Source organism: Malus domestica, chromosome 07 (genome assembly GCF_042453785.1).
Source record: "Malus domestica chromosome 07, GDT2T_hap1".
Taxonomy (NCBI): Eukaryota; Viridiplantae; Streptophyta; class Magnoliopsida; order Rosales; family Rosaceae; genus Malus; species Malus domestica.
In genome coordinates, this window is record NC_091667.1 from 34,765,403 (window position 1) to 34,782,923 (window position 17,521).

At 35.9% G+C, this 17,521-nt stretch overlaps 2 protein-coding genes across 2 annotated transcripts; one reads left to right on the forward strand and one right to left on the reverse strand.

The window, feature by feature from the left end:
- The first annotated feature begins 4,805 nt into the window (after positions 1 to 4,805).
- On the forward strand, positions 4,806 to 8,339 carry LOC103439819 (reticulon-like protein B1). The gene is made up of 5 exons (XM_008378440.4): positions 4,806 to 6,615; positions 7,301 to 7,481; positions 7,576 to 7,717; positions 7,806 to 7,875; positions 7,984 to 8,339. The coding sequence occupies exons 1-5, from the start codon at positions 6,393 to 6,395 to the stop codon at positions 8,151 to 8,153; spliced, it is 786 nt and encodes a 261-aa protein (XP_008376662.1). The 5' UTR covers positions 4,806 to 6,392; the 3' UTR covers positions 8,154 to 8,339.
- A 566-nt stretch (positions 8,340 to 8,905) lies between these two features.
- Positions 8,906 to 14,375, reverse strand: LOC103439818 (uncharacterized). Its single transcript, XM_008378439.4, has 16 exons — positions 13,830 to 14,375; positions 13,095 to 13,216; positions 12,900 to 12,988; positions 12,750 to 12,785; positions 12,412 to 12,505; positions 12,226 to 12,268; positions 12,041 to 12,135; positions 11,870 to 11,934; positions 11,282 to 11,778; positions 11,083 to 11,158; positions 10,829 to 10,966; positions 10,148 to 10,716; positions 9,925 to 10,060; positions 9,770 to 9,838; positions 9,532 to 9,663; positions 8,906 to 9,432 (listed from the first exon to the last, which is right to left on the reverse strand). The coding sequence occupies exons 1-16, from the start codon at positions 14,045 to 14,047 to the stop codon at positions 9,319 to 9,321; spliced, it is 2,493 nt and encodes an 830-aa protein (XP_008376661.3). The 5' UTR covers positions 14,048 to 14,375; the 3' UTR covers positions 8,906 to 9,318.
- Between the last annotated feature and the right edge of the window lie 3,146 nt (positions 14,376 to 17,521).

Sequence of the window (17,521 nt, forward strand, 5' to 3'; positions counted from 1 at the left end):
CTGTCCCCCGGCCCCCGTCCCTTGCGCTCGTCGTCTCACGAGTCTTGACTTTGAACTTTGATTTGCAGAACTCGTTGATTTTATTGTTTGTTAAACTTTGTTTCACATAAAGAGGATTACGAATCCCTCTATTCTTTCCCCCAAGCCAAAAATTCAATATTCCCCCTTTTCTTTTTAGTTGTTTTGTTTCGAAGAACTATAGTCCATCATTTGCGTAAGCGTAATTATATTGACTATAACGAATGTATCTTAATATCTTCTTGTCATAATGAATAATAGCTAGTCAACTTAAGAGACAAAACAAACTTGTGGATAATAGCTAGTCAACTTAAAAGGAAAAATCAAACACAAGTTTTTATACCCTTGTAACTCATATTAGTTTCTAGTATAGCATCGCTTGTATAAAAAGAACAAAGTTCATCAACTTAATGAGAAAACCGAACAAAAAATAGTGAAAAGTTAACGTCATAAAACAACTAAGTTATAAGTCCTTTACAATGTAAATAAAGCCCTTGAATTTGTTTTTAATTTTATTTCATGAAGATAAACTTGACCAAAAGAAAAGAAGAAAAACTAACTCAAAAGTGTGAGAAAGTTATAAATAGACATTGTCAAATGATATGTTTTTCTTGTGGAAAAAAACAAAGGTAAAGTGAAACGAGCTTGGTTAAATGATCTTTTTGGAACTTTATTGGAGAAGAGCGTGATGGTGAATTGAGTACATGATGTAGTTCCCAATCTAACAAGTCCAACTTCTAGAACCGATATCCTCTCCATATTTGGCGGTATGAAGTCGATGGATCGTGAAAGACAGATTGAGAAATCCGAATTACTCTTTTTAAATTTTACAACAATCATTAGCCTATTTCACTGGTCTACCTCTCATAAATTAAGAGTTTAAAATTTTCTTCCTCTTCCTTTCTTGAACGGTATAAATCTTTTAGTCTATCAACTTTTGGACTGCGAGATCTGAAAAAGATATGAATTCCTTCTTCGGCATTGGATTTTTGGCATGGAGGATGGTGACGAGATTTCCAAAAAGAACAAGAGAAAAGAGAAAAAAGAGAAAGAAAAATGAAAGAGAAAAGGCCAAAAAGAAAAGTCTCCAATGGCTTTAACTTTGCTTTTGCAGAGAGAGAAGTCAGAGAATTGGGGTTCTTTGCAAGGCAAAGGCCTTGGGATGCAGATGGGGCACGCCTCTTCTGCTTAAAGACTAAAGCTTTGACTTGTAAAATTGGTTTTGTGTGGTGTTGGACTCTCGGCCATCCTTTTGAATCAATGGGAGCTGCATGCTGCAGAATACTACGGAGTAAGGTCCTGACTTATTTTCCTCTTTCACTAAATGTTTTACCAAAATCTTCAGGGTATGTGAGGTATTGAACTTCAAATTCATTAAAGCATGTGGGGTGTGATTGATTTGAGATACCGACACACCGATACTGATTTTTCCGGTTCAATTATGTTTCTTCGTCATTGAGAAGTAGCTCTATAATATGCTTTCTTTGAATATAAAAACTCATTAAGGTATGCAAGGTGATCCTCTAAATTCCTTTCAGCAAAAGGATAGTGCTATGGACACTTTATTTCTCATACACTGTTCTCAATTTTTGACCGTCGGATCTAATAAATTGAAAAAGATCAATAACTAAAAATTAACAAATGTGTGGGAGAAGTAAAAATGATGTGTGAATATCACTTTTTCAGCAAAAATGCTATCTTGATCGTATTTTGAATTAATCAAACATTGTCACGTGAAAGAGATAAAATGCATGCAATCTATGTGATTGACTTAAAAAACCGATACAATAACAACTCTAATCTAGGCACGTTTCTCTCATATGTGAAAGTCATATTGAAGTAACTAGTGCATAAGATATTTTCTTGAAGTGTACAAAGTTGTAGCATTAGGTTTCAAAAAATGACTTTGTTTTATACATTCTTTCCAACCATGTGAAGAAAAGAAATTCTCATAGTAAGAGGATTGGGACATGTTAGAATCAGATGCTCCGACTGCCAAATTCTCTGCCACAGCCTTTCACAAAGGCACGAACCAAACTTATGCATCCTTTGGTCCTAAAACTGCTTCCACCCACACCAGTCTCCCTCTGAAGTTTCAGCTCTTTCTTTAAAGGTAAATATGGAAGCCAACGACTAAATGCAAATATGTCTGTGTAGTCTATACTTTTACTAATCATGATATATTCACAATATTTTTGTCATTTACATGACATGTAATTTATCAGATTTGAAAAAAATATACTAGTCGCGTAGCAAGGGGGAGATGAGCGTTTATATTTGTGTGAATAGACCTACATCTTCGCTTGTACACACCCTCAAGGTTTTTTTATGGTGTTTGTGAGGAGACGCCTTAGCCAACGTTGCAGCGTCTATCTCCTAGTATCCCCCTTGCACTTTTTTTCTTTGTAGGAATAGTCGGTTTTTTCTCCTAGGTTTGTCTTTTGTATGGACTTTTTTTGCAACCTTTGGCGTTTTCTTTGGCAATGCACTTCGAGTTAAAAAAAAAAAAACACATCAGATGGATATTAATTATAGTATGTGTGAGTAGAGAGACCATTTTTTAGACTATATTTTACATACCACATTAGATGCCGGTTGATGGTTGAATTCTTTCTTTAATAATTGCAAGGTTTTGCACCTAGTGATTATTCTACATTCCATCCCACTTTTTTAACAATATTTGTTGTTCAAACTTTTGAAATCCGTCTTCATCGTATATTTTTCAGACCATTCAGCGATTCAGACTACTAGAAAAATTGTGATGAGTAAAGTTAAGTGTCAAATGATCTTTTGATAGAACACATCTTTAGTTTGGTTGGTGTTTCCTTTTTGTTCAAAAGAAAAGCAGGTGTTTCTCAGAATAAAATAGAATAAAATAAAATAAAATAAAGGAGAAAGCTTGGCTCCTCAAAAAATTAGCAGCAACTCCTGCTGCTAACAAATCAAGGGTGGGCATGTGTTCAAGTTGTAATTAAAAAATCAATTACTTGGACACTTGTCCATCTGTTATTCGCAAGCAGCCGAAGCTGCTGCTGATTTTTTAGCAGCCAAACTCCGTTCTAAAATAAATGGGTGAACCCCACCCATGATAAGATGTTAAATTTTTATCTTGTTGTCATCTCATGTGGAACAAACTACGAAAAATCCTTAATGTGAGTTTTGGGTGTTGTGTTTTTGAGTGAGTGAGAGCTCTTTCATATTTGTCTGCTAAAGAATTTCATATGTGGTTGGCTAGTCAAATTATGCCTCAAAGAAATTTAGTTATTGGTGGGGTCTTCATGTTTAATTGGTGTCTAATCCTAATCCGGCTGATGTTAACTCTTCATGTTTAGGAGTTCAAACCCTAAATCTTATGTTAGCGTATAAAATATTGGTATCAGTGAAAATATTCATATATAAATTTGTGGAAATGTCGAAGATTATATTGATATCACTGTCTTTGATGGAAATGATGGAAGTTTGCTAAAAATGTGGCAGTCTGCTCTGATACCAAATAGAATTAGATGGGTTAATTTTCATGTATTACATAACTTTGAATATAAATACATGCAATCGTTGGTCTCTAAAGAAACAATAAAGGTCACAAAGTTGACCCATTCCACCATCCATTTCCACATCTTTGTCTGATTTTTTTGATATGTCACGGATATATCTAACATATGGAAGAAATTTTAAACCAGTTGATTGGAACCCAAAGTTGACCCAAACCATGCAGCCAACAGCTTCTATTGGACTTTTAATTTTGTTAAATGGGCTACGAAGGCTACCTACTTTGGGTCTGCAGCCCAGATAACTATCGTCAATGCTGTAGAGTGGGCTTGGGTTAATGAGACCTACTTCTTTTCAATTTCTCATCAATTTTGACCCAAATGAAATGAAATATGGAGTGTTTTTGTTATCAACAATTGTTGTTTATCAAAACTGATGAATTGCTATGGTAGTTAGAGCCGTTCCGTCCTCTCAATACACTGAGTCCGAGTTTCATACAATGCAAATAAACAAAGTGGACTATCTAGCTAGTAGTGTGTTTTTGAGTTTCAAAAACACTCAAAATGCATATATATATGTGCTTCTTATCAGAAGAACTTCAAGGATTCTTTTACATTTGTACTAAGGAGGCTGTATTCAATTGAAAATTTGAAAGACTTTAATGGATTTATAAATTTATAGATTTTTATAGAGTTTAATTGATTTGTAGAAATTTCATATAAAATTTTGATTCAATTCTCTTGAAATCACATAGGGAGATGTGAGATTTGTTGATGCTTAAAATACACTACGAAATCTCTCTAATTCACTCTAATTCCACAACTTTCTGAAATTCTTTAAAATCAACTTCTAATTGAATACACCTGAAATGTTATAAACTTCTTTAAAATCCTAATTGAATACACCCGGATTTCTAAGGATTTTAATAAACTATCTTAAAATTCTAATTGAATACACCTTGAATTTTAGAAAATTACTTAAAATCCTGATTGAATACCCCCAGATTCATTAAAAGAATTAAAATCTCTCAAAATCCCAATTGAATACACCCCTTAAAGATTGGTTTCAACATTTTATTCTTCATAAAAATCGTTTTCAGCCATTTTAAAAACAGTTATAAACGAGCCCTAAATCAATTGGGAGAAGAAAGAGAGAAAGCATATTCTTCTGTGAGGTTCTGTTATTCTATCGACAACTATAGCCTCTTGGCATATTCTTCATTTCTCCCAGAATCATTGTACCAAATAATTCAAATGATTGGCAACTCTTCTTCCAAAACATCTCTCTTTCGGAAGCAAGAAGCCCTTCCGACGGCAGTGGATTTCAATTTAAAGCTAACCCGCCACCGCAATGTTGAAGCATGTCCCACGGCGGAAACCTGACAACGTTAACATGAAAAAACGTCTCCGGCATCTTGATCGTTGCTTTGCCAACTCCAAATCGGTGGGTATCTCTCAACTTTGAATCTTGATTTACTTCAAAACTGTAGCATCCATCTGCATATTTTCTAAACCTTTATGTAGTTTATATCTATATGTCTTTCCATCTAATTTGTATTCGGTAAGATTTTTAGAAGGGTGAAACGACAGGAAATGCCTAAGTTGTATTTCTTGCTGCACTTGCTATGGAAACTTAAAACTCTAATACTCCAATTGCATGCCAATTCTTCATGATAGGTGTTCTATTAGTACAACAAACACATATACGATATTTTGAATTACTCTAATTATACGATATTTTGAATTACTCTAATTATGAAGAGAAAGATCCAACTTATATGTAAGAAGACGATCACACAACCGTCTCAAAACTAGTCTACTTACTCTAATTACTCTAGTTCATATATGCTAGTGTATTTCGACATCTTTCCTCCATTTAGAAAACTTCTTCAATACTATGTAACATTGAATGATACAGAAACGAATGAGTGAGATTGAAATTAGAGGATTTAAATATTTGTGTAAATTAAATCTAAGAGCTAAAACACTTGTAGTATTGAATGATACATAACTTTAAAGTCACACCCCTTTATTTAATATTCTTTTATTGGTGGCATTTTCCTTGTCATTGTCCCTTTTTTTATTGTTTTAATTCGTTATGTATAGCAGATTGCGCTTTACTGTAGTGATGGAAAATAATCATATCAATTCATCATGTTGTGAGTTTGATCTCCACTGATCCCCTTCTCTAACAACTAACAATTTAACCCACTAATGTTAACTATCATGGAGTGGTCCAGTGGTTGGGACAAATTCTATATCCCTTGATAAATCGCGCGATAGTGACCAGCAGAGACTGAAATGCCTTTATGAGTCTTCCTATCTTCTAGAATGGTGAACTTCGGCACCAATTGATTTTTTTTTTAAGAAAGAAGAAAAAAATTACCAACGTTATCGCCTGTTAAAAAATTTAAATTTGTTATGCATAAAAAATAGTAATACTTTGAAAAAGAGCATGCACCAAATTGCTACGGTCCAACAAATTCCTCAATTATGACATGACGTTTGCAATCTAAATTAGAATTTGATTGCACTTAAATTGTTGGAAAAAGGAAACACAAATAGAAAACAATTAATTAATTAATTAATTAAAATTGGTGGGTAATTAAATAAGGGGATAGGTCGCGCTCACGATGCGATCACAGAAACACCACAAGCTCCGGGATGCGAGATTTTCCCGCCCCGTAGTGCTTTCCTTGGTTTCTTCACCATCTTTCAACGGCCCAGATTGCACCTCCCTAACTTCTCGCTCTAAAAATAATTAAATTTACGAAACACGCATGACACTCTCTCTGATATCAACGCCTTGAAAAATTTACCACCTCCATTTGGACCATTTCTCTCTCTCTCTCTCTCTCTCTCTCTCTCTCATCGATCTGAGAATCCATGGCGGAGCCAGAACCAACAGCCGCATCGCTGATGGACAAGATCCACAGCCACCACTCCTCATCTTCGTCGGACTCCGACGACGACAAGAAGTCCAAGCGCGCTGCCGCCGTCAAAACCAAGGTTGATGACAAGCCGTCGGCGCACGATTCCGTCAAATCCAAGATTTTCAGGCTCTTCGGGAGAGAAAAGCCTGTTCACAAGGTCTTGGGCGGCGGCAAACGTACTATATTTTTTTCCCTCTCTTAATCCGTTTATACATCACTAGCATAAATATTTTGCATGGATTTGGTGTTTTTTGTTTGGCTGATCGGAAAATGTGGGAAATTATGAAGAAACTGAAATTCTGAAAGTTGATTACCTTGATCTGATTGAATATTAATTATTCTGTTCACCTGAATTGCATCGAAAGTGAAATTTTTCTTGAAATAACAAGAATCTTCGTTTGAGCGAGCTAATCTCAGTTTATTAATTCGATATTTTTCTTGAAATTATAGAACTTTTGTTTAGTATTAGTGATTAGATATTCCTAATGGCTGTGATTAATCTTGAAAGTTATGAATTTGGGGAAGAATTGTTTGGCATTTTTTAATTTGTTGATTTGAATAGTTATAATAATTTGTTGTTTATGTGCTTTCTGATTTGTGTATACTGTATAGATTGCCAGTTGATGCAATAAACCTACATTGATCGTATTTCCTTATTTTGTCCTGGTTTCGGATACGTAGCAATACGGACATGATCAGTTTGAATTCGGAAAATGGTGATTTGTTTGTAATAATATGGCCTAGAAAAGAAAGATTTTCCATAACAGTTTTCCGTTTGTGCGTTAATGAACTACGTTTGAAAGAAGAAACTTGGAAAGAAAATGCCATCAATTGCGATCTAATGTCGGTCTTTCATTGCAGCTGCTGATGTTCTCCTATGGAGGAACAAGAAAATATCTGCAAGTGTCCTCGGCGGTGCCACTGTTTTATGGGTTTTCTTTGAGTTGCTCGAGTACCACTTAATCACTCTGGTGTGCCATTTATTGATACTTTCTCTGGCGGTCTTTTTCCTGTGGTCCTATGCATCCACCTTTATCAACAAGTAAGGCGTTGGGTGTTCTAGCTGTTTGTTTTTCGCATATTTGATCCTTGAAGCAGTATCTTATGGTCTTGACTTGACTGCATTCTTTAATCAGGTCGCCACCACAAATCCCAAAAGTTCAAATTCCTGAGAAGACTGTCCTTGAACTTGCCTCTGCTCTGAGAATTGAAATCAACAAAGGATTTTACGTTTTGCGGGATATTGCATCTGGAAGAGATTTGAAGACATTCCTTGGAGTAAGTTGATCTTTCGTTCATAGTTATGCTGTATGTTTAGGCTGTTATTGGATTATTTAGTCACTAGTTGTTGCTCTTCTGATATCAGGTTATAGCCGTCTTGTGGATTTTGTCGGTGGTTGGGAAATGGTTCAACTTTCTGACCCTGTTCTACATAAGTAAGGATGGTTTCGTTTCAGTTTCAATTTTGTTTCGTGCCTCTCAGAATTCAGATTCGGGAAGCTTTCATTTCTATTATTGACTTTGTCTCGAACGTTGAATGCCAGTTTTTGTGTTGCTGCACACTCTGCCGGTGATTTATGAGAAATACGATGACCAGATTGATGCCTTTGGCGAGAAGGCGTGGATCGAAATAAAGAAGCAGTATGCGGTGTTTGATGCCAAGGTTTTGAGTAAAATCCCCAGGGGTCCAGTGAAGGAGAAGAAGAAGGATTAGACACGTCGTTACGATGTTAAGCGTTTACTAGGGTTCACATTTTAGTCACTGTTTTTAGTCGAAATCGTTTAATTCCGTTAGATTACTGTCTTTCTGCGTTGTGGTTTAGTACTGGTTACAGCTTACTGTTTTTCGCACAGTTTACTGTCCTTCGCTATTAATAGTATATGAAAGTTTTAAGTCTAATTTTCTTATTAGCACCTGGGCAATGTTGCGTGTAGGTTCAAATTGCATAGCAATTCTTGTGGAACAAGTAATCGTCCAAATTATTAAATTTATTTTTATGTTTGACTAATTCATTTCAAAACATGATCTCCACGTAATCTAAATAGGAATTGAATTGAAGGGTTGAAATCTAAAAACTAGGTGGCCCAGTGAAGAGAAATTAACATATATATATATATATATATATATATATTTATGAGAATTGTGAGCAAGACTCACCGCTAAAGTGAAGAGACGTCACTGTGACAATTTACTTGTGTTAATCGTTAACATTTTCAGTAATTGATGGAGAATGACAGTACCGTTAATTTAAGTAGTTTAAAGTGCTTATTAACTAGCTTTTAGTTTAGTAGTACTTGTATTAAGGTTGTAAACCGACCCGATACAACACTAGTTTGTATCAAACTTTGGTGGAATTAATTGGCTTTAATGTTGAATAAATCATCTTTTCGTCTTGAATTTTCTAAAATAATAATTTCTTTCATATAATAATATATTAAGAAAAAATAAAGCAAAATCTAGTAATATACATGTATAAAGAGCATTGCACTATCAAATAATTACACAACTTAAGAACAATGTTCACAAATGCTCTTTAAATTCAGCCCCAAGTTTCCTCTCACCAATCTGAAATCCCACAAGCATCTCCAAATTCCACACATTTTTCACAGAACATGGACTAAAAAAATCCCAAATAACTGTGGCTACGCTTACATTTTGTACACCGATATATACATTCCTTGCGTTGTAAGGTTTCTTCCTCGCCTGAGCGTCGAAGCTAGAGCTGCTTCGAGTTGACCGTCACACTGTCGCGAGCCATCGAACATTGTTGCTTTTCATGTGGAGTTTCCATCTTCCTCAATCCCTTCACATTCTTCCTCAAAGAATGAAGCTGATGACCAGTGCCTAAGTTGCCGGCTTCCCCGTATGTATTAGTAGTTTACATGAAATAAGTCAGTTGTTGCTTCTTCCTCGAGCCACCCTCGCCATACAGTTCGTTCCACTGTTTCAGCTCGCTCATTACCGATCCTTCTGATGCGAAACTTGCAGCAACCTACATTACACCATACACATGCATAAACATAAACGCAATTCGAACAAAAATCGAGAGTTTTTGGGGGATAAAATGCGAAAAGAAGGTGAAGTTTGTTACCTGATTCTTTGCCTGCCTCATATCTTCCATGTTTAAAGGCCTCAGGGTAATTACGCCCTCCTCTTTCTCTTCTTCTTTTGGTTCTGAAGCTTCTTCAGTGCTCTTTTCTTCTGCATCTTTCTTCTTCTTTTCCTGTAGTTCCAAGTTTTATCAAAATCGTTAAGCATTTCTTAAACCAAAATCGGAAAGAAAAAAGAATATGCCGATGAAGAGGAGGAGCGTAAATGTAGTGAATTACCATATCCTTTTGTCTCTCCTGTTTTAAAAGCTCCCTAACCGGTCGATAGGCTGCTGTCACGCACAAGTTCTGTTTTCCAGGATTTAGTTTCGTGAGTTCGTTGTACTAGTCACAATTTAAGGTTGGTTGTTAATATTGTCAACTTGAAAACTAACCTTAAGATCACTTCCACTGTATCCTTCTGTTATGGTTGCAAGCTCCTTAAAGTCCAGATTTTCGACCTTTTCTTTCGAAAGAAGAGTTCTCAAGATCATTTCCCTGTTCTCGACTGAGGGAAGGCCAACCATGACTCTGTTCAGCACAGAAAAAGATTTCGAGTTAGCCGACAGTGAAAAAGAATGAAGAAAAATATGAATGTAACACAATGCGGACCTATACCTCCGCTCAAATCGCCTGATGATTGCTTCATCAAGGTCAAATGGCCTGTTGGTTGCGGCAAGAACAAGAATCCTCTCCCCTGTCTTTGTCAAAAGTCCATCCCAGTGTGTCATGAACTCGTTCTTAATCTTCCTCATGGCCTCATGCTCCCCAACTCTGGTTCGCTGCCCAAGCATGCTGTCAACCTCATCCACGAAGATGATAGTTGGGGAGACCTTTGCTGCAAGTGTGAACAGAGCTCGAACGTTCTTCTCATCTTCTCCAAACCATTTTGAGGTGATCGTGGACATAGACACGTTGATGAAACTTGCTCCTGCTTCACTTGCTATGGCCTTTGCCAGCATTGTTTTTCCAGTGCCAGGAGGACCGAAAAGCAATATGCCTCTGCAAGGCTTCAGAAGCCCACCTTTGAAAAGGTCTGGTCTTCGAAGCGGGAGCATGACCAATTCCTGAAGTGATTCTTTGATATCATCCAATGCACCAATATCTGCAAATGTGACTCCAATCTCATTTGCAGGGATAACCTCCGGCCTTATGCGCTTCTCAAATTCATTGTCAGGTGCCACTTCCTGCACAAACACCATGAATTTTTATAAGACAACAAAGACGCCCTTCTCTGAACAAAACAGACACGGTAAACCATCTGGATTTTGTTGATAGTACTGAAGGACTTGAACTTACTACTTTTGGCGGAGGTGGATTCTCACTGTCCTTCTTCACCGCAGGACCAGATTTCTCTGCTTCACCTTTGTTTTCCGGTGCTGCAGTTTCAGACTTCGATTCAGTCTTTGCACCAACAGCCTCTTCCCCTTCGGTTTTCTAAAATTTAAGAGAAAAGAAACCATTAAGCCATCAGAATTTAATAGCAGTTCCATTTAATCCGCTACTCGAAATGTAAAACATCAAGAGGTTAAAAGTGAAAGTAGAAGAAAAACCTTATTGGAATCGGCATTGGTCTCCAGTTTCAGAGAAGATTTTCCCTCCTGGAATATACTCAATCCATGGGACAAACTGTTCCAGATTGAGAATCGTAATTAGATGGATAAAATCATAAAAAGGTCGGTTTTGCAGTGAAATATAACCATAGAAATTATGAAACTGAGAAATCAAGCATACAGAAAATTTTGAATCTACCTCCTCGACGATATAACAAGCTTTCCATTTCGATATTCTGGATCCTTGTTTTGCATCAAATGATAAGATAGCGCCGAAATCACAATCTCTTCTATGTAGTTGCTGAGTACCATTGTGTCTGCATGGCAGATTGAACCAAGATCGTCACATTCAAGATCATTCGCCGCAAGCACCTCGGCTATGTGATTTTTGTTATCTTGAAATTGGATCATCTTCATGTCTTCTTCCAGTTGAGACTTCCAGCTGACAAGATGAGTCTCGTCTTCTGGGGGTCTGATCTCAATATTGTAGGGGAACAAAACAGCAAGCTTCTCGTCGACTTCTTTGCAATCATCTTCAGCGTCTACCATTCGGGAACCAAGTATCAACACTGACCCTGAAAGTCTCTTCAACATTTTGTTGAACAAATTGTATATCCGCCGTGATTGGAGAAAAAGCTTCTCGACGTCCCTGAGGTATAAAATGATGGAACCAGTTTCTGATATCGAAGATAAGACCTGTACGAGAAATAAGATTCATGCCTATTAGTACTATGCTAACATTTTCAAGCAATCTTACCTTGTATATAACCAAAAGAAAAGACATTACCTTGTACAGTGACTGCAGAAAAAGTTTCTCATCGAAACACCAGTTGCTCACGCGCTTGATAGGAGCTGAAAAAAGAAAGAAAGATTGTTACAGAATGATAAGCGATTCCACACATAGCTAAAGCATAAAGTCAGGTTCTCAAACAGCCGGTATTTTACTGTATGAACAAACCTGAACTTGGCGAAGCAGATTTGGAACTCATGCTACTCATATCAGATGCAGAAGAGGCATTTCTTTGAAGCGTTCCAGTTGGCCCTTCTGTTCCCCTGCGGGTGTGAGATAATGGTGTCTTAGAAACGACACTTTTCATAAGCATCAGGACACTTGATTCAAGAATCAATCATCCAATACCATACCTTGATTTGAGATCAGAAGAACTGCTTTGCCGAAATAACGTACCTGTTAGAAAACAATTAGTTATAATAGCAGTGAAGTGTGGAGTGTGGACATTACCAATAGTCACTGAACTGAGGACATGAGCAAGAGATAGGATTTGATCAGAGGAGCTTTAACGAAAAAATATAGCTATATTTCCTTCGTACCTTTAGTGTCCCCGCGTGAAGGGAGCATTGAGAAGGAACCGAGCAAATTGGACATTTGCTCCAACGTAACCTCTGAGATGGACCTCTTATGATGCTACAAAAAGAATGCAATGAATCAGGCAAAAGAAAAAAAAATCCAATTGAGCAAATTCGAACTTTTCCTTTCAATAAAATTTCAATACTTTGACGAAGATACATGAAATGCAGAAATGCATAACATTGAGTTTAAACAAAGTATGGATCCCGGTTTCATCACTTGCTAAACTTAAGATGTACGCTAAGACTCCGGAAAGGAAAAAACATGATTAATTTCTCAGTAAGAAGCAGAGAACACTTACTGATTCTCTTTTGGCACAGCCGTATTTACTCTGTATCTGCAAACATGTAAAATTGACAGTTATTAGTACTACTGTATTACAAGCCAAATCTATTTCATGTAAACATGTAAAGACAGACTGATATAGTACTGCTGTATTACAAATATTTACCTTGATCGAAAAATCAGTTATATCCAACAGCAGCAACTTCGACTCAAAGTAATGCGCTAAAGCCTTGGCGAGCATTTGATGATAAAGTTCTTTGGGAAACAAGAGATGCAATTAGATTAGCTTATGGAAAAGGTTAAGGTACGAGTATTTAAGCGGAAAATCCCCAAAATCGGATAACGTTTCTAAGTAGCCTACCTGCAGGTCCTGAGAGCAAAATAGCTCTACTTGCAGGTGAAAGATTCCGGGTGTGCTTGGATAAGTCGGAGTGCTTCAGATGAACATATGCAGCACTTGTTAACAACATCCGAGTTCTCTCTCTGTCATTGCCATCATCGAAACAGAAGTTGTTAGATATGATGCAAGAAAGAAACAAGTTAAAGTATTAGAAATCAGAATTACATCACTTTCGTTTAAAGGCAAATCCACATCATGATTCCATCTTAAAATTATGTTTCTGATAACTTAAAGGACAAAACTTAATGGGTTGATCCAAAAAAAACAGTTAAAAAAATCGAATCGAGAAGACTCAACACCCACACAAGCAAGCAAAGGTTGGATTCAAAAGCAATTTTGCAGAAGTACAATATCCATGTCTGAATAAACTCATCACCAAAAATATAATTAAATAAAAAACCCAGAAAAATTACATAGCCATTATATAAAAAGCAGATATAATCAAACTTAATTAGTCAAACAAAATTTACCCAGAAAGAAGAAAAACCCAGCATTTATGGATTGTATAAAACGAAAACTTGTGCAGAAAAACCCAGCATTTATGGATTGTATTATTCACAATTAGGCAAAATACTGAACTTTAATTACACACAACCTGGAAAATTAGATATGAAACACAACCATCTTCCATGTGAACATGCTCAAAAGATTGATGTAAAAATTGTGGTAATTGAGTTAGAAAATCTCCAAAATTACCTTAGATAATAAGGAAACTCCTCAAATGTAACTTTGCTGTCTCTGCCATCTACCACCTGCCTCATCAACTCCTGCTCAATCTGCTCCGCCGTCACCTCATCCGCCGAGCAATTGCCGTTTACCCATTTGCTCACAGCCTGCCCGGAACTCAATCCCAGCCCCACCCCAACCCCAACCCCAACACTCAGAGCAGACAGCAGAATGTGCTTCTGTTCCATCCCTTCCACCAACCCGTTTGAACAAAAGCCACCTCCTTCACGGCAGAGATCGAAGGCGGGGCCTTTTCACCAGACGTTCCAGCTAGATACAGAGCTAAGGAGATTGAGATTCAACGAACGGGGCAGAGATTCATCAACTTTGGGAAAACCAGGAAGATGGGTTGGTGGGATTTCTTTTTGGACAATCAAGGAAACTTGGAGAGAGAGAGAAAGAGAGATTTGTCGTGTGTTTTTTGGGGTGCGTATGTATGCGTTTACACAACACACGTCCGAATACAACGTTTGTGCTGTGGATTGCTTATGCTGTTGGAGCCCTGCAGTTATTTATAGCATGCTTGTTACAAATGGACGTTAAAAGCTCCTCCAAGGAAAGAAAAACCACGTGAAAACGATGGAATTATGGTTGGATTCTTTTTTCACCTCTGGTACTACTAGCTGTTTTTTGACTAACCGGTCTCCTCCAATTCTGGCGGCTTCCCCTCTTTTCTTTTCTTTTACTTTTCAATTTTGCTTTCTCTTCCTAGTTCCTAGTAACTAACCTCTTGCCATATACCTACGCCTCTGACAATTTGTTCGTTTATATTTCATTTTATTATTCAAAGAATGAATCACGTGCGTCTAAAAAAAAAATCAAAATACTAATTAGTATTACGGTTTAGTGTTATTATTTTTTACTTGTAATTAAGAAGTTTTAATTTTGATCTTTGCCAAAGACGAATTTGAATCACATTATTGCTAGTATATTATGAAGTTTAGCCCACTCTCTTACCCCATTATGTGGGTTTTTTTTGTGATTATTATTATTATTTTTTTTACTTTTTGAAATCTTATTGGAAAAGCAGTAATTTGGGTGTTATGAAAGCTTCATCATTTTTACCTTTTTTTTCTATATACTTTTTTATTCAAAACAAGACATAAATAGATAATTTCTATTTTGTATTTTATTTTTTAAATAATTGAAAGAAGTGGATGAACAAATAATTATATAATATGTTCAGATACTTTATAATTTATATGTAATTTTATTTTACATTTTATATATCCAATATAATTATATAATATTTTAAATATAAGTAAATATTTATTTATATATTATATAATAAATTTAATTAAAATTAAAAAAGCAAATTAACGCCTAGAGTCTTTAGAACTTGATTTTGCATACACCGAAAAATGTCTCGTGGTTGAGATAATAATAATAATGCTGCATCCATATGCTTACCACTATATTTAGGCAGGAAAAAAAATTAAGGGATATTTTAAGTTGTGTCAGCTAGCATGGGACTCGCAATTTGCAGGTTGCAACTGTGTAGCTGAGTTGTAATTTGGTTGGGTTCAACAACCTTATCATTTTTAATTTCTTTTTTCTGGCTCCCTAAAAAAAAATACAGAACTATGTTATAGCATTTTCTTATTTTTGGTACATGCTCAATTGTTTTCTTGGGCACATACAACTGTACCTACATTGGTGTGGGCTCAAGTTCTTAGTGTTTTAGTCTGTGTTGGAAAAACTGTACGATATATCAAATGTCAAAATACAATTGATTGTAGTTTTTTTTAAGTTTTCAAACAATCTCATTATTTTTATTAAATTTGATATACTAAACGGTGTTCCATCACCCTAAAAAATCTCTCATTAATCTACATGTTTGGTTGTACATTAATGTCTATTATTAATACAATTTTCAATCAAATCTAGTAATTTAATGGACTGTGTAGTTCAACTGCCAAATATTTTTTGGAAATATTTGTTGATATCTAGTAAATGTATTTTAATATATAACGCCCTGTAATTTATGGTGTTTTTATTTTTTCAATTTTGGGTGCTTAATTAGCACATCCTGTTCGTAAATCATTGACGTTAATGTGTTTGATCGAGTACAACTATATACATTATCTATATTATTATTTGTATTGTATATATAGTATCCAGTTTAGTAATTCTCCATTTGTGTTTACAATTTTTCCACGATAAATGTGGAGATATTTGTGTTTTTTTTTTGTCAAACAATAGAATTTGTTAGATTAACTGCCGACGAAGTTTGTACACACGCCGTCATGTAAGGGCTCAATACCTTTCCACCACTGTTAAAACAGTACCGTATTTATTTGTGGATTAAAATGATATTTATTTATAAGCTCTTGATTGAGGAAATTTATTTATTCAGGATCAGGATGAGTACATGGTAAGAATTAAGGATGAATTCTAATTTGTTAGGTCTGGGGGATTAAATACTTTAACATTTGAGCTAAAAGTAACAGACGTTGTCTGAATAAAATTTAATAAATACTTAGGTACAACGATAGACCCCAATGACGCGTTTACTAATCCGTAATCAAATTGAGAGGAATTGAATTGAGGAGGAATTGGATTGAGGAGGAATTGAAATGAGGCGGAATCAGAATCAGATTCCTGTTGAAATTGTTTACTAAAACTGTCTGGAATTGGAATAGAATTCTATAAAGCTGTTTACTAATTCAGCAGAATCGGAATATAAACCAGTATGATTACTAAAATGCCCTTGTCCCAAATCAAATATTTTATATACTTTTTTTAATAAAATTTGATATAGTATATAATAGTAAGAAAAATTAAATTACTTTTTTATTTCATAGACACACTAAAATGATTTTGTTAATTTTTTTTTTAATAAATTTAAGTATTTACTTTAATATCTAAATTTAATATAATTACTAAAACACACTTTTTCATAAAAAAATATTTATGGTCTAATTTGTTTTTTGCATTATTTTGTTACTACTTAAATTATTCGTAATATAATTAAACTTTAATTAGTATAACCAAATAAAGAACCCAGCTGCACTCACCTTCCTTCCCCGCAAAAGAAAAAACCCAGCCGCATTCATCTTCCCTCCCCGCAGAAGAAAAAATCCAGAAACATGAGCCGGCGAGCGAGAAGCACATCCGTGATGTTGGCGTCATCGTCCAGAGCTACGTCCACGCGTGCGTGTTGGCGGTATCGAAGCGGCTGGACCATCGCCTCCTGAATGACGGCGATCCGGTGTTCGGGGACAAGATCTCGTATGCGACCCTCATATCTCCTGAACCTATCAGATTTCCAATTCCCTCACCCTACCAGATTTCAAGCTCGTGAGATTAATTTGTTGGGTTAAACGGCAGATTGATTGGAGGGCATAAGAGGAAGAGCAAATGGATTCCCAATTCCCTCATCCTCCCGGAATTCAATTACCACATCGATGCAGGGAGTCCAATTCCTCCCATTTCAGGAATTGAATTCCACTTTTTGTGTGGGTCCCACGCACTGTTGATTCCTCATAATTTTAGTAAACACAGGTATGATCCGTAATCGGAATCGAACTCCATACTTCCATTCCGATTTCAGGTTAGTAAACACGCCCCAAAAGTTTCAAAGATTACCTACCAATAAAATGTGAATAAGAATTATATAATTAATTATAATCCAGAAGAATCATATTATTAATAATCTTGTA